At 53.4% G+C, this 26328-nt stretch overlaps 1 protein-coding gene across 2 annotated transcripts in view; it reads left to right on the forward strand.

The window, feature by feature from the left end:
* Positions 1-974: 974 nt before the first annotated feature.
* Positions 975-26328, forward strand: part of SCARB1 (scavenger receptor class B member 1) — an 80456-nt gene continuing 55102 nt past the window's right edge. For both annotated transcript variants that reach the window (XM_060119376.1, XM_060119375.1), the window contains exon 1: positions 975-1322. In XM_060119376.1, the coding sequence (XP_059975359.1) occupies positions 1197-1322 (126 nt within the window). In that variant the 5' untranslated portion in view covers positions 975-1196. The remainder of the gene's footprint in view (positions 1323-26328) is intronic.

Below are 26328 nucleotides of genomic sequence, written 5' to 3' on the forward strand. Positions count from 1 at the left end.
GCTGTGGGCCAGGCACTTAGCACAAGGACCCCCCCCCCCAGAAGGCTCCTCGCTGATTCATTCTAAAACGTTCCTTGTGAGCAGGCATTCCCAGCCAGGCAGCGCTCAAGCTTTGTCAAGAGACGAAGCTTCTGCCCGTAGCATTCTAGCGCCTGGCGATGGTCAGAACGCAAGAACATATGAACGTGGAACAGGCCAGGTGGTGGCCCGGCGATAAGGGTGAGGGGTGAGGGGAGAACTGGCCGCTATTTTATTTCACACAGGGTGGCAGGGAAGAGCCTTTCTGATAAGGTGGCGGAGCAGTCGTGAAGGAAGGAGCCGGGCAGATATCTGGGGGGGACAGAATTCCAAGTCGTAGGGGTACAAGGTCCTGAGGCGGGAGTCCGCTGGGCTTGTTCCACGGAGAGAGAGGCTGCAACAGCATGTGTGTGCGCACACGCGGGAAGGTGTGTGTGCGCACACGCGGGAAGGTGTGTGTGGCGCCCTCGGGGGAGAGGAGGTCGCAGAGCTGGGGGCGGGCGCTCTGGAGTCCCTGCCAGAGTTGGGCAATTCCTACTAAATACGAACAGTGACGACGCTCAGGACAGAGGAAGTGGGAGGGGAGGAGGGGAGAAGAAGAGGGGAGGAGGAGGCTCTGGGAGGCAGGGGGAGGAGGGAGAGGCGGGGGAGGACGAAGAGACATTGGAGGAGGGGGGAGAAGATGGGGAGGCGGGAGCAGGAAAAGGGGTGAGCGGGGAGCAGCTGGGAGTGAGGAAGGGGAGAAGGGTTACGAGGTGCAGGGGAGCCGAGCCCAACGTTGCACGCAGCCCACGAGACCTCCGAGCCTCCCTCCCACGGAAACGGAAGCTAGAGCTTAGGGCCGGTGGCCGTGGCCCCGCCCCAATCGGACCATCTCTCCGCGCCCCGCCCCGGCCACGCCCCTTGCGAACTTAGGCCCCGCCCCTCCGCCCCCGCCCGCTGCTGCCCGCCCAGATCTTGGTGCCCAGGGCGTCCCGGGGGCGGTCCGCCCCGGCGATGGCACATAAAACCGCTGGCCACCTGCCGGGCCGCTCCTCCGTGCGCTGCGGTCCGGGGCCCGCCGTGCCGCTGCGGCCCGCGTCCGCGGAGTCGCTGCCTCCGTCACCTCCGTCCCCGCCTCGGTCCCTCCACAGGCGCGGAGCCCCGCGAGCACCGCACGGGCGCCGGGGCGCGCAGACATGGGCAGCCGCTCTAGAGCGCGCCGGGCGGCCGCGACGCTGGGCTTCGCCGGGCTGCTGTGCGCCGTGCTGGGCGTTATCATGATCGTGATGGTGCCCTCGATAATCAAGCAGCAGGTCCTCAAGGTGGGTGAGGGGCCCGGGGGTCAGTGCACGCGGGCCCCTCCGGGACTGGAGGGCGCTGGGCGCCGAGGAGGGCCGGGGCCCCTGAGCACCGGAGAGACCAGAGGGCATGAGGAGGGGCAGCTGGCCACCTTCCCAGGAACCTCCCCGACCCAGGACGCAGGCTGAGTTTGGGGGCCAAGGAGGGCATCCAGGGCTTTTGCTGGAGGCGCAGGCCCGGGTTGGGGAAGCCTGAATTAGAGACCACCTGGGAGCCTGACCTCACCTTAAGCGTCTGGGGTCCAAGGCGGGCCTGGAGTGTGGCCACGTTTCTGGTACTGCCTGGAGGAGCCCAGGAGCGGGCTCGCATGCTTCTTGCCTCTTCTACGGCAGCCTGTGACAGCGTGCGGTAAAACGAGGGCTGCACTTTGCTTGTTTCCTGTGAGCACAGGAGGACAGGAACCCTCCATGCATGTGCATGTGAGACTCACATGGGTGCCCAGGCCGGTGGGTGCTCAGGAGAGCGGTCTCTGCTGTCCAGAACCTCCCCATACGAACCCCTTCTCAGAGCTGGAATGGGCTGCTCTGTCCTTCCCGGAGCTGCCTTCCTGATGCAGATTGGCAGCGATAAGCCGCTTTTCTCCCCAGATCCACACAGAGGCAGGCATAAGCCCAAGGCTGCATAAGCAGGGTCCTTGCGGAGTCCACAGCCTGAGAGCTTTCCTGCGGTCCTAACCTTATACACCACTGCCCTTTCAACCAGGGAGACAAATTAAGGCTGTCAGCTGGCCTTCAGACCGTCAGACTCTGCCCTGGGTGTCTGGTGGCATTTTTGAATGAGCCTGGAGTTACTGAAGGACAGGGAGATTGCAGAGTATCACACTTGAGGTAAAAGCATTCAGCTCTTTGAAGGAAAGGCCAGCACCTGCAGGGCCGGGAGGGGAAACTGAGGCTCACCTTGGCCCAAGATCCAGCCAGACGCATAAAGATGTGGCTGTCATCACTTGCTAGTTGATTTCGCTTTTCCCCTTAACCGGCTTCTTTAGGCGAGTTTCTTGAGAATGGGGACTTGTCCCCATTTCGTGTCTGTGCCCCATGCCCAGCGCAGGATGCTTGGGAGATGAATGAATGAGCGAATGAATGAAGACTGCATCTGCTTGGACCCGGCTGCCATTTTTTGGCTTTAAAGATGGAGCAACGTTTGGTTTTTCTCGAGGTCTCTGGGTGAGCAGTTGTCTGAGTCATCTTGGCCACACTGTGTCCTTTGTTTTGTTGTCAAATCTTGTCCCATTAAATCCTGTAATCTGATTGCAAGGAGATCCTGGCCGATGGTGACATTGAGCCCCGAGCTCCTCTTAGTGGTTTTTTTTTCTTGCCTGTGAAGTGGCGGGAAAAAGTTTCTTGGGGAAACCTGAGAGCGACCAGAACTGCTTCTTTCTCTCCCGTGGTGGCCGACGGCTGTATCTGTTTTGCTTTTCAAAGTAGCTGTGAGAGCTTTATCTCAGTGAAAGCCGGCGGTAAACGCCCGCCAAATTTGTGGTTTCTGTACTGTGTGAGCCCTGGAGAGACCATCACTTGGGTGCTGTAAGCGTGGCAAGCCCGTCGTGATCCCGTGCAGAGAGCCTGTTGCTTTTGGGGGTGTGAGGATAAGTGGGATTTATAGCTGATGCAGAATCTTGTCAGCCCAGTCCTTCTTGGACTTAATTCAGGTGTTTTCTTTTCACGGCTCTCAATCAGATGAAGGATGTCTGTGTGTGTGTGTGTGTGTGTGTGTGTGTGTGTGTGTGTGTGTGTGTGTGTACAGGCACACCTGCACGCCCTACCTAATTTCCCACTCCTCCTCAGGGCTTCCAAAGAGGAAAGCGCCACTGTCCTCAGTTGTCCCGGAGCTAAGATTTCTGGGCTTAAACTTGAGTGAGAGCCACCCAGCGTTCTCCGTGAATATCCCAAAGGTGATTGGTTTGTGGCTGAGTGGCGTGAAGGCACGGAGGCGAGCCCAGCCTGTGACAGTTTCTTCTTGGACAGCTCAGGCTGAGCCCTGGCCAAGCGCCTTCCCTTGGAAGAAGAGCATCTGTGTTCAGGGGACCGGGTGGGTGGGATGCTAGGAGAGGGAGGGATGGCCCGCTGGTGTTTTCTTTGGCTGCACGTGTCCACGTACAACTTGAATGGGAGGGCTTGTGCTTTGATTTCTACTTTTTTTTTTTTTTTTTTTTTTTGCTATACGCGGGCCTCTCACCGTTGTGGCCTCTCCCGTTGCGGAGCACAGGTTCCGGACGCGCAGGCTCAGCGGCCATGGCTCACGGGCCCAGCCGCTCCACGGCATGTGGGATCCTCCTGGACCGGGGCACGAACCCGTGTCCCCTGCATCGGCAGGCGAACTCTCAACCACTGTGCCACCAGGGAAGCCCTACTTTTTTTTTTTTTTAATGCTTTGGGGTTAAAGAAGTCCGTGTATATAAAATACATGGATTCTTGTTTGTAAAAAAAAAAAAAAAATTCAAGTGGAAGGAAAAAAAGGTTCCCCCCATTTTACTCCCCTCCTGTGATAGTACCACCGTCATCTGAGAGTATCTTTCTAGATTTTTATGGAGATACACATCACGAGCATGGATTTAGACACATTAATATATATATATTTACATATATTGAACTAAACTATGTCAAAATAGCCTGCAGTTTGCTTTTCAATTCACAGATATCGCTTGGGAATTTTTCTGTGTCAAAACATATAAATCAGTCACACTTTTCACTGCTGCATAGTATTCCTTTGAATGGCTGTACACTTAATTACTTACCTGTTTCTCCGTTGACTGATAATTTTCTCATACATACATCTCTGTGTACCTGGATGAACACTTCCACCGGGTACATTTCTAGAAGAGAAGCCTCTAGTCCAGATGGTATGTCCAGTTTGCATTTGGACACAGCCTAATGGCCCTTCTGAAGACTGAGGGCATTTATAGTCCCATCCACAGAGTATGAAACTAGTCACTCCCCTGCATCTCTGCCATTATTGGGATTACCGATTTCTTATTATAATTTTGGGTTGGGGGTTAATCTGATGTGTGTGAGTTACATTTCTCAGGTTACTGATGGGGTTGCATAGGGGTGTAGCTTGTTTTGAAACCGATGTCAGTTTCCAGAGCTCAGGGTTTGCAGACCTGGCTGTGCCATTTGCTGGCTGGGGACCTCAGGCCAGTTACTTCACCTCTGAGCCAGGACATGTGTCTTCAGCTCTGAGGCAGGGGTTGGATTTAGTTTGTTTCCTGGCAGGATGATAAAGTACAAAGGCGGTGACCTGTGTGTGAAACTGCTCTGGATGTACCCGGTTTACACAGCTTGTGGCAGTTTCGGGCAGGAATCCTGACTGCCAAATCTGGTCTACATTTCAGTAGGGGCATAGGAAGTAAAGCAGGAGTCCTTCATCCAGTGGATTTCTAGGTGAAAGTTAGAGAGAAGGAACTAGATATTTACGTTTGGGCACAGAAAAGTAGAAAAAACACATTACTAATTGAAAAAAAGCTTTGAGGCTACTCGTGTTAGAAAAAACCAAAAAAAACCCCCAAAACTCCACAAAACGATACTCTGTCTTTTCACTGGGTTTCTATCAGTGCATGTAAAAGCACAGAAAAAGGTGTGGAAGGGTGTGCACCAGACTGACAAAAGTGGTTACTCTCAGGGGACTGGGGGTGTGGCAGGGGAAATATTTATGCATTATCTATAAGGCTCATACTTTTTCTTTGTAAATAAGGAGAATGTATTCACGTATTATGTGTTTAGTTAAAAATTAGTAACGAATCCATAGCTTTCCCCAAAGAATGGCCAAATGAGTTAGACGCAGAATGCAGGAGGCACACAGTGGAGGGGCCCTGGAGATGGAGGTAGCTGGGAGAGGCCTTGGGGGAGAATGAGACTAATCTCTTCTCCTTTCCCCCAGTGGGTAGGGTTGGGCAAGAGGTGTTCAGACCGAATGCACTCAGGAGTATAATTGAGGGTGATGGTGTGCTAGGCATCTTTGTAAATGTTAATCATTTCCTTTAGTCCTGGGAGAATTCTGGGATACACATCTCACTCTCATCATCCACCGTTAGAGAAACAGAAGTTTAAGAGAGTAATTTGCCCAAGTTACCTTGCTGCTGTGTGTGTGTGTGTGTGTGTGTGTGTGTGTGAAAAAATCCTGAGGCAAACCCCAGGAGGATGGGCGCTCTTATATCCACAGCCTAGAACAGAGCCTGGCATGCGTGGCCCTCTGTGTTTGCATGGATTAGGAAGCACAGTCCAGGTCGTGTATTTCCAAGTTACTGGGTGTCTCTGGTACACCAGGGAAGGCCCCGCTGGGCCACAGGGGAAGGGGTTCGTTCGCTGGGCCACCATGTGCCATGATGGGCCTGGTGGCCTTCTCCACGGCCGGGGGTGGGGTGGGAAGCTGAGTCCCCCTCTGCTGTCTTTTATGTTTTCTAGTTGGAATCAGCCTTGGGTGCTATCTCCATGAATCTTTCCAGCTGCCAAGGTCTTCTCCCATCTGTGTCCCCATCTCAATAAGTGATATCTCCATTCGTTCCCTCCGAGAGTAGAGGCAAAAACCTTGGGTCATCCTTGACTGCATGCTTTTTGTGATACCCCTGTATCTGGTCCATCAGCACATCTTACTGGCTTACCTTCAGAGGCATATCTGCATTCGGACCCCTTGTCAACGTCTCCGCCACTCTGCCCTCCTCCATCCACTGCTTGGACTAATGCAGTAGTCTCACCTCTGGTCTCCATAGACAACCAGATCATGTGCCCCCTCTGCTCACAACCCACTGAGGTTTCCCGTCTCACTCTGAGTGAATACCAAGGTCATTTCAGTGGCCTGAAGTCCCCCCGCCACGAGGCAGCCCTCCTTCCCTCTCTCACCCCCTCTTGGCTCCTTTGCTCACCTGCCATGCTTATCTCTTTGAAGTCCTTGAACCCGGCAAGCCTGGTCCCACCAAACTCTGGCTTGCTTTCTCTACCGCCCAGAAGGCTCATCCCCAGATATCGGCACAGTTCACCCCTCATGTCCCTAAAAGTCACCCCCTTACGTTATATGTTTATTTGTGCATTCTCTTTCTGCCTCATGAGCAGGGGCGCGGGCTGTCCTGTCGCTCTCCCTGCAGTGTCCCCAGGACCAGAGCAGTGCTTGGGTTCACAGTAGGATGGTGGGGTGAGCAGACGCCGAGCACTTGGAGGTCAGGCTATTTCCTTAGCCTCTCCCCACCCCCACCCCCAGCCTCCGACTCTATTCTGCCCACTCCTCCCTTGGCGAGGGCCACCCAGAGAGCCTTCAGGAATACTGTGCCCTGCCCCCGTGCTTCGTGCCCTCTGGCAAATCTCCTTTGCCTGTCAGTTCAAAGGCAGGGGTTGGGGAGAGAAGACAGTCAGTGGAACCTGATTATGCACTAGACACTGTCCTATGTGTTTTACATGTATTCAGTCGCTTCATTTAGTATCTAAATAGCTCCCTCTGCCTCTCTTTTATTGAGGGAAATGGAAGCACAGAGCCGGAAGGACACTTGCCCCAGGTCACACAGCTGACGTGGCGGAAACAAGATTCCAGCGAGTCCGCCCCCTGTGGACCCCGTCCTCCCCACTCTCCGTACAGTATTTCTGAGCAGCTCGACTTGACATTTGGGGGCAGGGCAGGCCCTTCCCCTGTTCTCTGCTTGGGTCCACCTTTCCTTGTCTTTTTCCTGCACAGACAGCGGGGCAGTGGGGTCCTTCCCAGGCCTTTCCCCTGATAATCACCTCCCCCAAACTGCGATTACAGAGTACGTCCTGACGTCTTCCCTCCAGGGCTGTCTGCTAGGCCCGGGCAGCTCTAGAATCGCAGATGCCAAGGGAAGCTGGGGAGGGCAGCCTCTCCCTGGCCCTTGGTCCCAGCGACCCTCAGGGTGACCCCGCCTGTCCTGCAGGGTGTGCTCGGCCAGCTCTGTGCCCTGCCGTCCGTCTGGGCCTCCACAAAGCCCCAGGGTTGCGTCTCAGAGGGCGTCACGGCGTCCGCGGGCTGACCGCCTCTGACCACATCAGGCTCCATCTGGCCGCGGACTTGACCCATGGCCGCGGACGGGGGGACGGTTCTCCCTTCTCGGGGGGCAGTGGGGTCGCAGGTGTGCTCCGATTCTGCTGTGTTTTTCTTCCTCTTTCCTGCCGGGAGCTTCCTATCCCTCCAGAGCCACAGCTGAAAATACGGGCTATTTTTAGTCTCCCCGAGCGTTGGTTATTTTTGTTCCCCTCTTTGCTGCTGACGGATTCGCTCCTCCGGCTTCATGTGTGTGCACACGTGTGCCGGCTGTGCACGCTGACCGGTGACACAGGAACATGTGTCGGCATGTGCCCATGCACGCCTGCGTGTGGCCATGTGCTGAAGCACGCACACACAGACAAGTGTTGCGTGTCAGCATGTGTTGGCATGGAGCACAGTGTCTGTGATGGCATACAGTGTATGTGCATGAACACGTGTACACACATGACGTGAGCCCACGTGTGGTAGCCTGGCACACACGGGTTCACACGTGCCGTTATGTGTGTGTCTATGTGTGGGCTCACACACGTGTGTTGACACTGGTTGAGTGTATAGTTACACACGGGGACATGTGGACACACGTGTTCACACGTATCCGCATGTGTTGGGGTGTGTGCACACACGTGTGGCCATGTGTCCCACCACGGTCTGGCCTTCCTGAGGCCTGGCACGGGGCTGTGTTCAGTGCGCCTGGCTCTTCCCATTTCAGGACACGTTCCCCATCCCTTCCTAGAATGACTCATACTGGCTGGGCCTCCGCTCCATGACTCATGTGATTAGCTAGAATTTGGTGAACAGTTACCTGGAATCATCCTGTTCTGGCTTCAACTTCCAGCAAACGGGACAGAAGTGAGTCAGTGTCGAGGACTTGTTTGTTGAAGAGCTTCCCTTGGGCAGTTTGGTCCCGCTGGAGCCCCGGCACAGGCATGTCCGCTCCATCAAAGACCGTGGGTCCTCCCGGTGGTCATGGTGCCCGGAAGGGTGATCCTATGCCCTTGGTCAACAGCAGAGAGGCCCCTGGGGTCATAAGCCGCCCCCAAGGCTGGTTTCAGCCACAAGGCTGACTTTTCTGGCTCATAATCTTAGAACTAGAGAATTCCGTTATGGGGAGTCCACCCTGAGCACCCACCTCCCTCTCACACCCCGGCCTTTCTGCGCCACAGAGATCTAGCAGCTTCGTCCCCATAAACACATTTATGGTGCAAAGAATTCAACTGTAGCAATCGGCCAGAAATACAAAAGCAAGACAAAAGGTGAAGTCCTTTCATGTGCCTCGTCTCCCTCCCCCTTGGTCAGATGCGACCTTGGCCTCCACTGGCCCTGGGAGTGGCCACCAGAGCTGAAATGCAAAGAGAAATAAAAACAACACACAAAAGTGAATTCTTGGCTTTAGAGATTTCCAGGGCCCAGGAGCTGGTGAGTTATAGGTGGTTCTGATTTGAAGCTCAGGATCCTTTTGCTCAGAACCTCCCCAAACCCAGAGGTCCGGGCCCCTGATGGCTCAGGGCACAGCTGGCTTCATTGTCTTGCTTCCCTCCCCCACCTCCGCCCCACTGTTTCCTACTGTTCCCCGATTGCTTCGTGCTGGGGCGGAGGAAGGAACAGGAGTGCCCTGACCTATGCTTACTTCCTGGCATTTTGGGTGAAGTTCCTTCCACCTTTTCTGGAAGCTTCTAGAAGGACTCTTTTTTTTTTTTTATACAGCAGGTTCTTATCAGTTATCCATTTTATACATATCAGTGTATACATGTCAATCCCAATCTCCCAGTTCCTCCCACCCCCCGAGCCCTCCCGCCACGTTCCCCCCTTGGCGTCCATACGTTTGTTCTCTACATCTGTGTCTCTATCTCTGCCCTGCAAACCGGTTCCTCTGTACCATGTTTCTAGAAGGACTCTTGCGACGCTTTAACGTGTGCTCCCTTGGGCCGCTCGTGGACTCACACGCTGGTGTCCCCTCATCTCCCTGACCGCCGGCCATTGGCACGTCCCAGGGCTCAGGCCTTTCCCGGCCGTGCTCACCCGGTCTCACGTGTCAAATGCCATCTCTGTCCTGGCACCTCCCAAATTGATATCCCAGACCCAGACCTTTCCCCTTGAACTCCAGCCTCAAGCATCCAGTGGCCAACTCCATATCTCAACCTGGGTGGTCAAAGGCAGCTCACGCTTTCCCTAGCCAGCGCCTGACTTCCCGTCACTCCCCGTGAAACCCACAGTCCCATCTCAGGCCGTCGCTTGTCCATTCTCCAGCTGCCCAGGCCGAAAGCCTTGGAGTCAGCCTGGACTCGGTCTCACTTCTCACCCTGAACCGTCAGGATATTTTATGACTTCATCTTCGAAATATAACCAGAATCCACTTCTCTCCACACCCACGGCCACTCCCCTGGTCCAAGGTGCCATCGGCTCTCATCTGGATTCCTGCAGGATCCCTGCGCCCACCTTTGCTCCCTGGTCAGGTTTTTCAGCACAGCAGCCAAAGGAATCCTATGAAAATTGCCCCATCCTCCTCTGCTGAAAGCCCTGCAGTGAATCTGCCCCGTCCCCTCCGAGTCAAGGTGAGCCCTTCTGTTGTCCCTTGAGGCCTGTGCCATCTGATCCTGACCCTGCCTGTCCTCCCCTTCACCTTGACCTTGCACAGGGCCCTTCTGTCAGTTCCTCAGACTTACTGGCACATCTGCCTTACTAAGTTCCTCCCTCTGCCCACAGCTCTTTCCCTGATGTGACATGTGCGTGATTCATGCTCCCACCTCCTTTAGGCCTTTGTTCAGATCTCACTTGCCCACGGATCTCTCTTTTTGAATATTGCAAGTTCCCTTCCCATTCCCTGGTGCTCCGAACCCTCCTTACCCCGCTGTGTTTTTCTGTCGTCCTGTCACCTGCTGAGATACCGCCGACTTTACCTAGGCATCCTGTTTATCACTTATTGTCTGTTTCTCCCTGTGAGAATGTCGGGCCCATGAGGGCAGGGACCTTAGTGTTTGTTCATCGCTGTGTCCCAAGCACTTGGAACGACGCCTAGCACATAATGGTAGGTTCTCAAGTAGTTACTGAACGGATGTTTAGAAGACGAGGGTGGTTTCACAGGGAGGTCCGTGATGAGTGTCAGGTTGTCGTCCTGTGCGGGGACCTGGGGACTGCGCCCCTCCCGCTGCACGGCCCCCACTCCACATCCAGCCGTTCCACCTCTCACCTGCTGCAGGAGCGTCCTCTCCTGCCTGCCCGCTCCTATTCCTGCCCCTCTGTTGTCCGTCTCCCCTGCCGCAGCTAGAATGCTCTTTAAAATAATGCACGTTGGACCATTCCACAGCCCTGGTGAAAACCTTCTTGCGTGTGGTCTGAAACCCGTCTGCCCGCCATGGCCTGTCAGCCACTTGCCTCCACGCCCTGCACTTCCGCCCTGCTACAGCCTTACAGGCCTTTCTTTTCCTCCAATACACTATGTTCTTTTCTGCCTCAGGACCTTTGCACAGACTGTTCCTTTCTCCTGGCTTTTATGTTTGGTTCCTCTTATGTTTCAGCTCAAATGTGACCTCTTGAAGAAGAGACCCCCCCTCCCCCCATGAACCCCACCCCATCTGTGTTATAAGCATTCCGCGTTACTGTCTTCCAAGCCGTCACCATGCTCTGGAATTATATGGTTCACTTGCTTGAGGTTCCATGAGGCAGGGGCCTTGTGTGTCTCGTTCATGACTGTATTCCATGGTTGGGGACCCTGGTCCAGGGCAGAGACCTGGCTGGGGTGGGACTTAGGGTCGAGGCAGTGAGACGATTCCAATCGGGATCCTCAAAAGCATGGAGTTTTTTTTTTTTTTTTGGCGGTACGCGGGCCTCTCACTGTTGCGGCCTCCCCCATTGCGGAGCACAGGCTCCGGACGCACAGGCCCAGCGGCCATGGCTCACGGGCCCAGCCGCTCCGCGGCATGTGGGATCTTCCCAGACCGGGGCACGAACCCGTATCCCCTGCATCGGCAGGCGGACTCTCAACCACTGCGCCACCAGGGAAGCCCAAAAGCATGGAGTTTTGAAGCCAGACTCCTTGGCTTCCAATACTGGCTCTTCCCCTCCTCTCTGTGTGCCCGGCACCAGGGAGCACCCGGCACCAGGAGCACCCGGCAGCCGCTGTCCGTGATGTGTTCGTGGATTCAGGGCCTCAGTCTTAACAAGCCCTGCCTGGATTCCAGAGACGTCTCTCTGACTCCAGTGACTGGGTGTTTCTACTGGCTGAGTGTTGATTGACCCCTCCTGCGTCCCAACGTGAAGGCGGAGTCGCCAGAAGGAAGGGACACAGGTTTACAAAGATGTCGTTGGGGCCATCTGGGGGTGGTGGGTAAAGAAGGAGCATCTGTCCTGTCCAAGGGGCCAGGGGAGGCGTGGAGGCTGGTCTGGGGCTGCCTCCATCTGCCTCTCGGACGGAGAAGGGATCTTCATGCTGGCATCTTGGCCTCAGCTGGGTGGCTTGGACTGGGGGTGTGGCGGTGTTTCCCTCCTGCTGCATTCAAGCCCAAGTTCAGCCTTAAAGTGGAACCACTTGCGTTTCCTGTCCTTATGAGTGGAAACCTCATGAGGCTGGAGTTGGGAGACCCAGGTCCAGTTTGCTGGTGATACGTACTTGCTCTGTATGTACAGGATCGCACATCAGCTCAACCAGGCAAAATCTTTCACCTGCACTCAGTAAACCACAAGTCGACTGGGTTAGTGTTGGCCTGGAGAGTGCAGAGAGGGTGGGGAGGGAGCTTCTTGTGGCCCTGCTCTTCCTCCTGTGGGGTCCCATAATGGGTCCCGCTTGAATGCAATCCAACAGTTAAAAATTCATTTTTTGTATGCGTGCTTTTGTATCACTGGCCAGCAGCTTTATCTGGGGCTCAGATGGCCGTCTGTACCACATGGGGGAGAAACTGGCTCCTCTGAATTTCCCCAGAGGTCTCCAAAGGGAAACCTTATGGAGGGACCTTCAAAGATAATTAGAGAATTTTCCCAGTGGCTGGGAAAAGTTGTGGTGTGAATGCTCATGGGCTTTGATCGGCTGGGCTTGTCTCTCATGCTTATCCCTGAGCCAATCACTGTAGCTTGAGAAATGGACTGCTCCGACTGGTCAGGCTTGGATTACATGCCCATTCTTGGAGCTGGAGAAGGAGGACTTTTTTCCCCAAAGCAGAGGGACTGAGGTGGGGTGGGATGGTGCCCTAAAGGAAAAGGTTGGGGGGGCACTGTTAGCAGAAGGAGGAAAGGGTGACAGGCAGCAAAAATGATTGATGTGCCCTTTTCCCCAGAGTAGCTTTCTCACTTCATCTCATTGCTTCTTGTTATTATAGTATTAGAGATTATTTTCTTTGGCTTGACCCAAGACCTCTGGAGGAGATGGTAGCTTATCAGCTAATTGTTTTTATCAGGGAAGGTTTCATAAACTCAGATTTCTAGGTCTGGTGCTTGGGTTTTACTCAGTTCCATCTTTTATTTTTTCTTTGGGGAAACCAGAACCCAAAGGGAGCAAAGATTTAAGTAAGGCCACAGAGCAAATTAGCAGTGAGTACTGGCAGGGAAGACTGTCTCAGGTGGGCGGGGGATGTAGGTGGAAGTCAGATGGGCCCCCGGAGCAGGGCTTGGAAGAAGCCAAGTAGTTGTAAAAGCAAGTCATTAGCTAGCATTCTTCAGGCAGAAAGTCCCCAGGGTCCCCTGTCTGTATTCCTGTCCGCCCACCTCCTGACACGATGGGAAGGAGGTGTTTGTTGTAAACTGGGAGAGGTGCCAGGGCTGGGGTGTGCCAAAGTGCAGGCTTTGTCTGCCCCGGGTGGGAGGCGCCAGTGGTGTGCCCTGGAGGGGATGGGCCAGAGGAGGGATGAGTAAAGACTCTGACCTTTATCATAATCTGCCCAGGTACAGTTGCAGAGGAGTTGATCTGGAATCCCTGTTGCCAGCAGGTGTGTTCTGCAATGTGAACCAGCACCTCTGTCATCAACGGTCCCCCGGATGAACGGCTGCCAGCTTGTTGGCCCTTGCCCCAAACTCTGGGGCACACCCTTCTTCACCTAGGACAGCAAGGAGCTGTGTGTGAGAGGGACCTGCCTGGACAGCCAGGCCCCCAGGGCCTCTGGGGGCATCCCTTTGTGTGCTGAGAGAGCCCTGTGTGCCCACATGATAACCTTCCACCTGAGTGAGAGGCATGAGGTAGACTGGAACATGGGGAGCTGGAAGGCAGTGGTGGTATGTCACCGTCTCAAGGTCAGGCATGGGTTCTCAAACCCGCATGACTCTCTCTAGCCCTTGGCCAGGGTTTTGGCGTCCAGGAGTTTAGGTGGACCCAAGAGCATAGACTTTGGAGCCAGACAGCCTGGGTTCAAATCCTGGTTCTGCCCCTTTCCAGCTGTGTGTCTTTGGACAAGTAACTTAACCTCTCTGTGCCTTATTTCCCCCTCTGTAAAATGGCATTAATGGAAGCATCTCCTGTACAGGGCTCTTATGAAGATGGAGGAGTGGACACACGTAGAGCCCTTAGAATAACAGCTTGGCAAGTGTCACATAAGTGTTTGCTGTTGTCATCATCTTAACCTTATACGCACACCTATAGTAGGATTAGTTAGTCTGTCATTTTACTGAAAGGGGACCATACTACGCCCACTTTCCCGCATCTTGCTTTTCTCACTGCGTCTCTTCTCTAAACTTTCCCCGGTTGCTTGGGTAGCTCTGACTGGGTATCTAGATGACTGAACATCCCACGGTGTGGATGTACGAGCCATTCCCAGGAGGGAACTTTCAAACTTGTGAAATAATCCATAAAGCAGCCGAAAGTGTTCTTTTCCCACCTTGATGTTTCAGTTTGAAAAATTTTATTTTGGAAAAATCGCAAGAACAGTGCAACGAATTCCTGTAAGCCGTTTCCTGAGCTCCACCAATGTTTACAATTTGCTGCATTTTCGTTCTCAGTCTCTGTCTGTCTCTCTCATTGCCAGACCATTTGAGAGTTGCTTGCAGACGCCAGGACACCTCGCCCCAGAATACTGCAGTGTGCGTGTCTTAAGGACAAGACTATTTTTTTCTGTAACCACAGACCACAGTCACACTCAGGAAAGCTCGTAATAATTTACATCTTTGATGCTCAGGTTACAATCAGAGTCTCTTATTGACCCAAGAGCGCCCTTTATAGCAGTTTTTTGGTTCTTATTGTTTAAATCACGTCCTGTGTCCAGTTGCCTTGTTTATTTCTCCTCCTTTAATCCAGACCAGTCCTCCAGCCATATTCTTTTGACTGGGTCCTTCACAACACTGGCGTTTATTAAGGGACCAGACCAGTTTTTCTGGCGGAAAGCCTTTCGAGTTGGATTTGTCTAATTGTTTCCTCGTGAGTGCACGTTTTCTTCCGACGGAGTCCTACACAAAAGCCTCCTTGTGTGAGTCAGATGGGAGTAGAGGTCTCCTGGCGGAGTTGGGATGAGCGCCTGGACCCCACCCGCATCCCAGCTTGGTGACCCCATCCCACAGCAGGCCTGCGCCCCCAGGCGAGTTTGAACCTCCCCTCAGACGGGAAGAAGCCAGTGATTCCATCAGGCCTTGCCTCGCTTAGCTGTTCCTCCATCTGCTTCCTCATTTTCTCAGCTCTGATTCCTTGCCCTCATGCCCAGGCGTGCGGATCCTTCCAGCAGCCCTCGGCCAGCCTGTCTCCTCCCCTCCAGCCCCCCCCATCTCCCAGCGCCATGGACTTGAGGGCCACGGGCTGGGTCGGATGCTGCCTAATCCTCTGGGCTGGGAAGGCGTTGCAGCCCTGGGGTGTCAGGGCCTGTCTGGTGGAGATGGGATGGCAGGTGGGGGGGCTTCTCATCTCTGCCGCCTGTCCCTCTGAGGCTCACAGAAATTCTTGTGCCAGGTCCCCCTGGCCCCATCTGGCCTTTTGGCTGGCACAGGAAGGTCACTGTGGCTTTACTCGGCTGGGAGCCCGCTGTAGCTGGAATCCCTTGGCAGCTTTGAAAGACTCTCTAGGCCTCAGGACTTCCTTTGACCGCTTGTTCCCAGGGTCCCCGGATTCCACCTGCTTTGGACCTTCAACTTTGATTTCTTTTTACTGTGAAATCTTATGCACTTCAAGGAAAGTGCCTGAGACACACGCAATTAAATAAATAACTAAAACGAACACCAGTGTGATCATCCCCAGATGAGAAAGCAGAACCTCATCTGCCCTCCAGTAGCCCCTGCAGAGGAGACTTGTTCCCAGCTTGCTTGGCTTTTTATCGTGTTACCCCATCTATATCCCTAAACACTGGGCTTAGTTTTTTTTTTTTTTTTTTTTCTTTTTGCGGTATGTGGGCCTCTCACTGTTGTGGCCTCTCCCGTTGCGGAGCACAGGCTCCGGATGCGCAGGCCCAGCGGCCATGGCTCACGGGCCCAGCCGCTCCGCGGCATATGGGATCCTCCCAGACCGGGGCACGAACCCGTATCCCCTGCATCGGCAGGCGGACTCTTAACCACTTGCGCCACCAGGGAGGCCCTGGGCTTAGTTTTGTCTGGTTTTGAACTTCACTTGAACGGAATCATATTGCTATGGTCTGAATGCCTCAGAATTCATGCGTTGAAATCCTAATGCCCAAAGGGATGGTGTTAGGAGGTGGGGCTTTTGGGAGATGATTAGGTCATGAGGGTGTAGCCCTCGTGAATAGGATTAGCGCCCTTGTAAAAGAGACCCCGGAGAGCTCCCTCACCCCTTCCACCATGTGATAACATAGCGAGAAGTCTGCAAGCCAGAAGAGGGCCCTCATTGGACCATGCCAGCACCCTGATCTCAGACTTCCAGCCTCCTGACCGAACGAAATAAATGTCTGTTGTTTATAAGCCACCCAGTCTGTGATGTTTTGTTACAGCAGCCCAGCCCTAACGGAATAAGGCACATGCTCTGTATTTTTTTATTTTGTCTTGTTCTTGCTTCCCATTATATTTGTGAGACCCATCCGTGTTGTTGCAATAAACCACACCCCATCTTTTAAAAAATTAATTAGTTAATTAATTTATTTATTTGGCTGCGTTGGGTCTTTGTTGCGGCGCACAGGCTTCTCTAGTTGTGGCGTGTGGGCTCTGTAGTTGTGGTGCGTGAGCTTAGCTGCCCTGTGGCATGCGGGACCTTAGTTCCCGGACCAGGGATCAAACCCGTGCCCCCTGTGGTGGAAGCGTGGAGTCTTAACCACTGGACTGCCAGGGAAGTCCACAAGTTTTTTAATTAATAACTTATAGAGATGAAATTCAAAGAACATAAAATTAATCATTTTAAAGTGATCCATTCGGTGGCAGTTAGCACATTCACAGTGTGAACCATCACCTCTTTCTGCTTCTAAAATGTTTCTGGTCACCCCAAAGTGAAACCCCACTCTCCATCTTTTCTTCCTTCCAGCTCCCCCCTTCCCTATCAGCCGTTAGTCTGCTTTCTGTATCTGTGGATGTATCTGTTCTGGACATTTCCTATAAATGGAATCCTACCCTGTGTGGTCCTTGGTGCCTGGCTTCTTTCACTCAGCCTCACGTTTTCAAGGTTCTTCAGATGGTAGCTTGTGTCAGTGCTTTACCCCTTTTTTTTTTTTTTTTTTTTGTGGTACGCGGGCCTCTCACTGTTGTGGCCTCTCCCATTGTGGAGCACAGGCTCCGGACGCGCAGGCTCAGCGGCCATGGCTCACGGTCCCAGCCGCCCCACGGCATGTGGGATCTTCCCGGACTGGGGCACGAACCCGTGTCCCCTGCATCGGCAGGCGGACTCTCAACCACTGCGCCACCAGGGAAGCCCTATGTGCTTTACTCCTTTTTATGGCTGAATCACATTTCACTGTGTGGATGGACCACATTCTGTTTACTCATCCGTCAGTTGAGGGACACTTGGGTTATTTCCACCTTTTGGTCATTGTGAATAGTGCTGCTCCGGATATGTGCGTACATGTGCCTGTTTATCTATTTTCCCTTATCTCCTTCTATTTCCTCTTCTTCCCCTTATCCCTCTCAGGTCTCACCCCTCCTTGCCCTGGCACCCATTCCCTGGGTGCTATGTCTTTAAATAGGACATGTGTGTCCTTGTGCCACAGGTGGTGCCAGGAGTCTGCTCACAGAACAGTGGGCTGGAGCTCAATTCTGGAGCCAGGTGGGCATGGGGGCCAATCCTGGCTTTGCCACTTGCCTGCGGGTGACCTGGGGTAGGTTCCTCGGGTCTCGGGTTTGGATAGGCTCCTGTAAAATGGGACACACCACACCTTCCCGTAGGGTTGAGGTGAGGATTGAGCAGGCTAATAGGTGGTAAGTGCTTTGAGCTGGGCGTGGCCGAGCAGGCCCCACGCGCAGCACATGGGCTGCCAGAGCCTGGGGAGAGGGCGACCTCTGCCCTCGGTACCTGACTCCTGCTCTGAGCCCTACTTTTCTCCCATCACGCTCTTGGAAATCTATGTATGGTGCCGTATTCTCATCTGGCTCATGGCTTCCTGCTACTGCCTGGGTTTCCGAGTTTACATTCCTCATGCTTTGTTTATTCCTTTCGTGACCAGTACCTGGTTCCGTCCGCTCCTGCCGCCCCAGACAGCAGACATCCTGGAACCTTCCATCTTAAAGTTCCCAAGAATTTCCTCGGGATGTGCGGGGAGTGGAGCTGCCAGGTCCAAGGGCACGGGAGGGGGGAGGCAGGGAGCCAGTGTCATCAAATGTGCCTTCCAGAAGGGCCGTTGCCGTTCCCTCCCACATCTGCTCCATCGCCCGATACCGTCTGGCTTTCTAGTCTGTGTGTGGTTGTGGTGGGTGTTGTTTTGATTTGTACTTCTGAGTTGTGTGTTTGAGCCTTCTTCCTTTTCTAAGTCAGTGGGGGGATGGGGTCTGAGGCTCAGAGAGTTGGAGGGGCTTGCGGGGTGTGGGGGGCACACAGCAAGCTAGGGATAGATCCCGGGACTTGGACTTGGTTTCATCAGAAATCTTTGGTCCTCGGTGACCGAGGTCAGCTGCAGGGAGAGGACAGTGGATGTGAGGGGCCTCTCTTCAGCTGAAAAGGCTCAGAGGGAGAGGTCAGCCTTGTGCAGGATGGGGAGGGACTGTGGCTGACCCCACATACCCGCCTGCTGTGTGCAACCGGCTTAGGGGTCCCCTCCTGCTAGGGGCGGGCCTGTGGCCTCCTTGCTGTGTAACTGTAATGTGTGTATTACTTTCCGAGGCCTTTGTCCTCACATGGCCGTCCCCTCTGTGTCCTTGCCTCTTCTTATAAGGACACCTGTCATTGGATTTAGGGCCCCCCCTAAATCAAGGATGACGTCATGTCGAGATCCGTAAGTTGTTCACATCGTCAAAGACACCATTGCCAAATAAGGTCAGCTTCTGCGGTTCCATGAATTCTGGGGGACGCCATTTGACCCACAACCAAGTGTTTGCCCGACCTGCAGACCCACAGAACTCCGGGTTGAAATCCAGGTCCTAGTTCTTGGGTTCTCTGGGAACTTGATTTTCTTTAAAAGCCGATGTCCTCTTTTGCAGTTGGGGCTGATTTTCTTACCTCCCACAGATTAAAATTCAGGTAGAGCAGCCTCGGATGGTCGCGTCATTCATGACAGCTGGATGGGATGTGCTTGGCAGGGCCAGCTCTTGCCCAGACAGCCCCCACTGGCATCAAAAATAAGGAAAGTACAGTGGGGTACAATGAAAAAAGATTGAAAGCGTTACAACCTCAAAAAAAAAAAAAAAAAAAAGGGCACAGTGTGAAAAGTCACCACCGTCTCTCCCCACAGTGGGTCTTGGCTCCAAAGGCAACTTGGGTTAATAGTTCCTTCCTGAAAAACATTGTTTGTGTCCACAGGGACCGGGATATCCTCCTGTCCCAGGCCCACCCTTGAGGACCCTGCATGCCTTTTTCCCCCTTGGGTTTGGCACTGAGGGGTGGATCTTGGAGACCTTTGTACTGGCCCAGAGCTCACCCTCCTGTGGCCTGTGGGCCTGCCTCTCTGCCCGGCGGGCTTTGTACACGGAGCGCTGCAAAGGACGGGGCTGTTTCCCTGTTACTGCTGGAGCAGTGATGCAAGGCCTGCGCGGGAAGGAGTCCTCGTTCCTTGGGACCTGGCAAAGGAAGGTGCAGGTCGGGATCCATTCTAGAAAAAATCTTCCTGCTGGAGATGCCTGTGTGTCTTCTGGAGCTTTCTCAGGGAGCATATGTTTCCTGGGGCTGCCGTAACACGTGATCACAGACGGGTGGTTTAGAATAGAGATGTATTCTCTCCCAGTTCTGGAGGCCAGAAGTCTGAAATCGAGGTGTCGGCCGTGCTCCCACTGAAGGCTCTAGGGGAGGATCCTGCCTTGTCTCTTCTGCTCCTGGTGGCTCCAGGCATTCCTTGGCTTGTGGCCACATCCCTCCAATTTCTGCCTCTGCGTATGCTCTTCTAAGGACACTCATCGTTGGATTTAAGGTCCACCCGCATAATCCAGGATGATCTCACTTTGAGAGCCTTAATTAAATCTGCAAAGACCCTTTTTCTAAATAAGGTCACATTCATAGGTTTTGGGGCAGAACTTAGTATGTGCCAGGCACCAAGCTGCGTGTGGTACAGGTTCATTGTCTTCATAACCCCCTCCGAGGTGTGGTTATGCTTATTTTCTGGCTGGAGTCATGGCGGCTCAGAGAGGTTGAGGCACCTGCCTGAGGTCACACAGCTGGTGGTAGAAGCGGAACCTGGAACCCTCACTTTTGTCCCAAGGTTACAGCCCAGCCTCTCCCAGACCCAGACCTGGCTGGAGAGGTGTTTTGTGTGGCCCACGCTGGTATTTAAAAAAATTATATCGGTCGCCAGCATTTAAGGACGGGCAGATTTAGATCCAAATCTACATTTTGAGGCACTCCTGACGGTTTGGAAACTCTACACGGCAGCTGTCGGCCGGGGGCTGCCCCCGTTGGATGAGGTCTCTTCCTCGGCAGATCTCATTCTCACCAGGTTGATGCTTCCCAGCTCCTTGGCCGTGGGCAAGTGACTTGGCCCCTCCAGACCTTGATTTCCTCAGCTGTAAAATGGGGATAATCATGGCCTGGCCTCCTGGCTGTTGCTGCGACGGATAAGTGGGTTGATAAATGGGAAGTGAGTGAGTGTGACTGCATCAGGCTGGCCTTGTGGCTGTTAATTACCAACCTTCTTTTGGAATAAATTCAGACTTAGTTCATGGAGGCCGTCCAGGGTCCTGGGTCATGGACGCGTTCATCACAGAGGAAAACCGGGGAGTCGGGAGCCCCTCGGGGTTCTGATGCAGCTTATGGCCTGAGGCTCATTGTAAGCCTCCTGCCTTAGTTTCCTCATCTCTAGCAGCACCTGTTCTTTCTACCTGCTCAAATGAGGGAATAATGAAAGGAATTTAAAAATATAATTTTTTTTCTTTTTTGCGGAACGCGGGCCTCTCCCGTTGCGGAGCACAGGCTCCGGACGCGCGGGCTCAGCGGCCATGGCTCACGGGCCCAGCCGCTCCACGGCATGTGGGATCTTCCCGGACCGGGGCACGAAACCGCGTCCCCTGCATCGGCAGGCGGACTCTCAACCACTGCGCCACCAGGGAAGCCCTAAAAATATAATTTTTGAGTGTAATTATTATTTTAATATATGTGGCAGTATATAGAGAGTTGAGGATTCAGAAAACTGGCCATACTTGGGCAGCGACCTAATCTTCCTGAGCCTCAGTTTCCCCAACTGTAAGGTGGGATATGTTAGCATCCACTGCATGGGGCGTCGTGAGGACTCAGGGAGCAAAGTGCTTGAGTGTTGCCCCCTCCTGGTGAGAGCAGTGGGGATGGTGGGGGTGGGGGTGGGGATGGTGGAGGTGGGGGTGGGGATGGTGGGGGAGGGGGTGGGGGTGGTGGGGGTGGGGATGGTGGGGCGGTGGTGATGAAGGGTGTGTCAGGCACCTGGAGCTCATGGCCTGGGGGCGTGGGAATGGAGGTGGCTGTGGCCACAGGCCTGGGCGGGAGCCTGTCCTTGGGGGGCAGCCTGGCCCTCCCTGTCCTCTGCTGCAGGAGAATGACGTCACCTCCGTGCTCCCTTGGGCTCCGGCAGCTTGTGTATGGCCGCGGAGCCCAGATAAGTGGGGTACAGCTGTCAGCAGTCCTGGCCATCTGTGTCCTTGGCGGGGGAGGGAGAAAGGCCGGGGGCTGGGGCAGCGTCCAGCTGAGGTTTCAGAAGTCCTTCAACCCCGGTGGCGGGGGGGCGGGTAGGCGTGGGGAGGGTGTTCTTTGACTCCTCTTTGTGGTTTGGGACATAAGCAGCCTTCAGCGCGTGTGTTCTGAGCTCGTACTGTGTGCTGGGCATTGTACCAGGCATGGGAGCTGCAGTCCTGGACACCCCAGGCCGGGTCCTTCTCCTTTGGGTGGGTGGTCAGGAGGGCCTCCCTGAGGAGGGGCCGTTGGAGCTGATGAGGAGTTGGGCGTAGGAACAGCACGCCAGGCACAGGGCACAGCAAGTGCAAAGGCCCGGAGGTGGGAAGTGGCTATCACATTGGAGTGATCAGCAACTTATCAGTCTAATGTGATAAGCAGGCCAGTGGGCTTGGGGAGAAGGGGGTGGTGAGAGGGGAGAGGCCAGCCGGGGCCTTGTAGGACATGGGGAGGAGGTGAGATTTGGGTTTCAATTCCTTGAGATGCCAGTGGAGGGTTCTGAGTGGGGGGCGGGGCATGATCTGATGCCTGTCTTACAGAGCCCTCTGGCTGCTGCTGGGCGAGGAGGCAGTGTTGGGGGGTTGAGAGGAGGCAGGGAAGACAGGGGGTGCCTCGGGCCAGGGCAGAGGCAGTATAATTGGAAGGAGGGAACAGAGTCACGATTCCTCTTGTAGGGAGCGTGAACCAGGTATGCCGCTGCGTTAGACTTGGGCTGGGAGGGGAGGAGAGAAATAAGTCTCTTGAACTTCTATCTGAGGGACTCAGTGGCCGGTGGAGCTGTTTTCCAAGATGGAAATATCCGGGAGGGCAGTCAAGAGCAGATGGAAAGTGTGGGCCGTAAATCTGGTCCTAAATTCTTGGTGGGACAGCTCATTCACAACAGAAACCGACCCGATTAGAAAACGGGCCAAGGACTTCATAGAGATTTCTCCGAAGAAGATATGCAAGTGACCAACAGGCACATGAGGAAGCACCCCGCATCACTCATGATTAGCGGAATGCAAATGCTAACCACAGTGAACCATCACCCGTGCCCACCAGGCTGGCTGCTATCAAAAAATGACAGTGATTAGTCAGGTTGTGGAGAAATTGGAACCCTTGTACAGTGTTGGAGGGAATATAAATGGTGCAGCTGCTGTGGGCAAGTCTGGCAGTTCCTCAAAAAATTGAAACATAGAATTACCATCGGATGCAGCAATTCTACTTCTGGGTACATATCCAAAATAATTGAAAGCAGGGACTTGAAGAGATATTTGCACACTCATGCTCATCGCAGCACTATTCACAATAGCCCAAAGGTGGAAACAACCCAAGTGACCATCACTAGATGGATGGATAAACAGAATATGGTCCATCCATACACTGGAATGTGATTCAGCCTTAAAAAGGAAAGAAATTCTGACACAGGCCATACATGGATGAACTTTGAGGATATTATGCTAAGTGAAAAAAGCCAGTCACAAAAAGACACGTATTGTGTGATTCTGCTTATATGAAGTAGAATATTGTGTGATTCTACTTATATGAAGTCCCTATGGGGGGGGGGCAAATTCATAGAGACAGAGAATAGAGGGTGGGTGCCAGGGGCTGGGGGAGGGGAGTTAGTGTTTAATGGGAATAGAATTTCAGTCGGGGAAGATGAAAATTTCTGGAGACTGATGGTGGGGATGATTGCACGACAGTGTGAATGTACTTAATGCCACTGAACTGTACGCTTAAAAATGGTAAAGATGGTACATGTGCTGTTATGTGTATTTGACCACAGTTTTAAAAAGTGATGGGGGAAAGTCCCTGGTGGTCCAGTGGTTAGGACTCCACACTTCCACCGCAGGGGGTGCGGGTTTGATCCCTGGTCAGGGAACTAAGATCCTGCGTGCCGAGTGGCTGGCCAAAAAAAAAAGTCATGATGGGGTTTAACCTGAGGGGGATTAGTACCGGTCCCCCTCCCGCCCCTCCTCCCCCCCCGCCAATCCGGGCATCAAGGATCGGGTTCGGGTTCGTAGGTGGTAGACCGGATTGCCCAGCCCCTGGCCAGGGTGATTACAGCACGCTGAGCCTCTTGCAAAAGATTGAGCTTTTGGAGGAGGCAGCCCCGAGCCCCTGATTCCTCCAGGCTCAAACCACCACTGCGCCATCTTACGAGACCTTGGCAAGCTTCCGCACGCGTTCTGGAACCAGGGCCAAGGTGAGTGGCGGAAAGCTCATTTAGCAAGCGTCCTTGTGGCCCGTGTACACCCGGGTGCCTTCTTCAGAGCAGTGCGTGTCCTTGTCACTTGATTCTCGGTACTGCCACCAAGGAGGAAGGGGAGGTACTCACGTCTTCGTGTGGCCGGTCAGGGGACCAAGGGGCAGAGGACAGGAGTTGGCACACTCTCTGTAAAGGACAAATAGTAAATATTCTCAGCTTTACGGGCCAAACAGGTTCTGTCTCCGCCTCTCACCTCCGCAGCCATGGTGCAGAAGCTGCGTGGACCATATATCTGTGAGGGGGCTGGCTGAGTGCCACACAGCTTTATTTGTGGACACCAACATGTGAATTTTATGTAACTTTCATGTGTCTTGAGTTAGCATTCTTCTGTTTTGTTTTTTTTTTTGAAACATGTAAAAGTGTAAAACCGTTGTTAGCTCCCGGGATGAACAGAAACAGGTCAGATGTGGCCCGCAGGCTGTAGTTTGCTGAGCCCTTTCTTGCGTGCAAACAGGCTGCTTTATGATTGGGGTGAAATTGTGGTGTTTGAAGGAAGGGCTGTCCTCTGCCTGAATTATGTGGAGAAAGTAGGGCAGAAGTCAGCCCTGTGCTCGTCCCAAAGAGCACAGACAGGTAGACTGCCTGGAGTTCCCATCACGGTAGTGTAGTTGGTGGGTCGGCTTACAGGTGGAGGGTGAGAGTGTGCTTGATTTGCCTGGGAGCCTGGGATCGGAACTGCGTGCGCCTTCCAGCAGTCATCTCCCTTCCCTGTGATCCTTATCTATCCACACCTGCGGTGAGCCTTTATGGAGGCAGTAGAATGTTAGAGCTCAGGCTTTGGGGGCAGACTGGAGTTGAGGACCCTCTGTCACTACTGGGTTTGTGCCCTTGGGCAAGTAAGTAGTTTAATCTCTCTGTGCCTCAGTTTCCTCCTCAACAAAACAAAGCAAATAATGGTACCTACCTCACGGATTAATGGTCATATTTAGATGAAAGCAAGCATTGCATCGAATGGGATGTTTTGGGCTGCAAGCAACAGAAAAGCTGCTTCCAAGTGGCTGGTATAATACAGAGGTTTATTATTGTGCTTCATGAGAGACTGGAGGTGGTGGATGTCTCCAGATTTATTCAGCTGTTCAGTGATGTCAGGGGACTGGATCAGTGTCTATGCAACTCTCTCAGCCTTGCCCTCATAGCCTCATGATGGCTGCCACAGTGCCGGACATCACACTGTCACACACATCATTCAAAGCCAGAAGGAGGGATGGTGCAATGGGAGGGCTCTGTTCAATTCTTCCTCTTATTGGAGGAGGATCTTTTCTTTTCTCAGAAGCTGCCAGCAGACTTCTTTTTCCTTCTCACTGGTTAGACAGGCTCATGGGCCTGGACTACAGTCTGGGCCCATTTTCTCTGAGACTTAGGGCTTTCTCCCCAATACTAGAAGCAAGTCAGGGTTCACTTAGTGGGAGGAGGGGATAAAGGTGGCCTTTGGGCCTGCCACATCGAATGCTTATTTAGCATATGGCCTGGCACCCAGTAAATGCTGGCATCATTGTCAACGTTAGCCTAGTACATGTCAGGCAGGCAGAACTTTCACAACCTAACATCCCCAAGTAATCAGCAGCACCCCCAGAATCCCCTGTTGCTACCCAGCCCCAAGGGTGACCGCTACCCTGACTTCTTCCAGCATAGCTTAGTTTTACCTGGTTTTGTACTTTATCAAAATGGAGTCAGCCAGCGGGTACTGTTGTGGTCTGGCTTCTTAGCTCAACATTAGGCTTGTGAGGTCCACCCACATTGCACATGGCTGTTGTTTCTCACTGCTGTGTGACTATAGAGTGATGTCTGGTTAATATTTGGGTTGTTTCTGGTTTGAAGAGTAAAGCTGCTGGGAACATTTGTGTACAAGTCTTTGTGTGGACATGTGTTTTCATTTCTCTTAGGTGATACCCAGGAATGGAATCACTGGGCTGTAGGGCATGGACTTTAGCTTTAGTAGCTAGTGCCCCAACAATATTCCAAAGTGGTTGTACCTAGTGACAGTCCTAATGTTAAACGATGTCTGGTGCTGGCCAGTGGTTGCCAATAAATACATTTGATGAGCTGAGCTCTTCCTGTTGTGTGTCTGAGTCATTTGTGAGTAACCTGTCATTTTTCCAATCCCTGCTCAGCTCCTCTCCGATGAACTTTGCCCCCCATAGCACTGAGGACCAGCTTTGAGCATATTAGATGCTCAGGCAGGGTTAGAATGAATGAATGAATGAATGAATGAGTACCATGTTCTCATCCTGTGTTGCTGTAGGACAGGGATTGCAAACTCAGATACCCGTGAGGGTCATGCAGCAACTCCGGTGAGTGAAGCCACCTGGTGTGAGGCGATAGGGAGCACTGAGGCCTGTGGTAACGTGGAGAGCAGATCCCACACCAGGAGCAGCTGCTACTCAGCTCAGCAGGCCGGGCCGTGTGGGGAGGCAGGCCCAGTGTTGGCACATCTCCTGGTTTTTCAGAATTTATCTGCCATTTTTATGTTTATTTTTTAAAATTATTTATTTATTTATTTTTGGCTGTGTTGGGTGTTCGTCGCTGCGCGAGGTCTTTCTCTACTTGCGGTGAGCGGGGGCTACTCTTCGTTGCGGTGCGCAGGCTTCTCAATGCAGTGGCTTCTCTTGTTGTGGAGCATGGT

This window comes from Mesoplodon densirostris, chromosome 15, assembly GCF_025265405.1.
Source record: "Mesoplodon densirostris isolate mMesDen1 chromosome 15, mMesDen1 primary haplotype, whole genome shotgun sequence".
Classification (NCBI taxonomy): domain Eukaryota; kingdom Metazoa; phylum Chordata; class Mammalia; order Artiodactyla; family Ziphiidae; genus Mesoplodon; species Mesoplodon densirostris.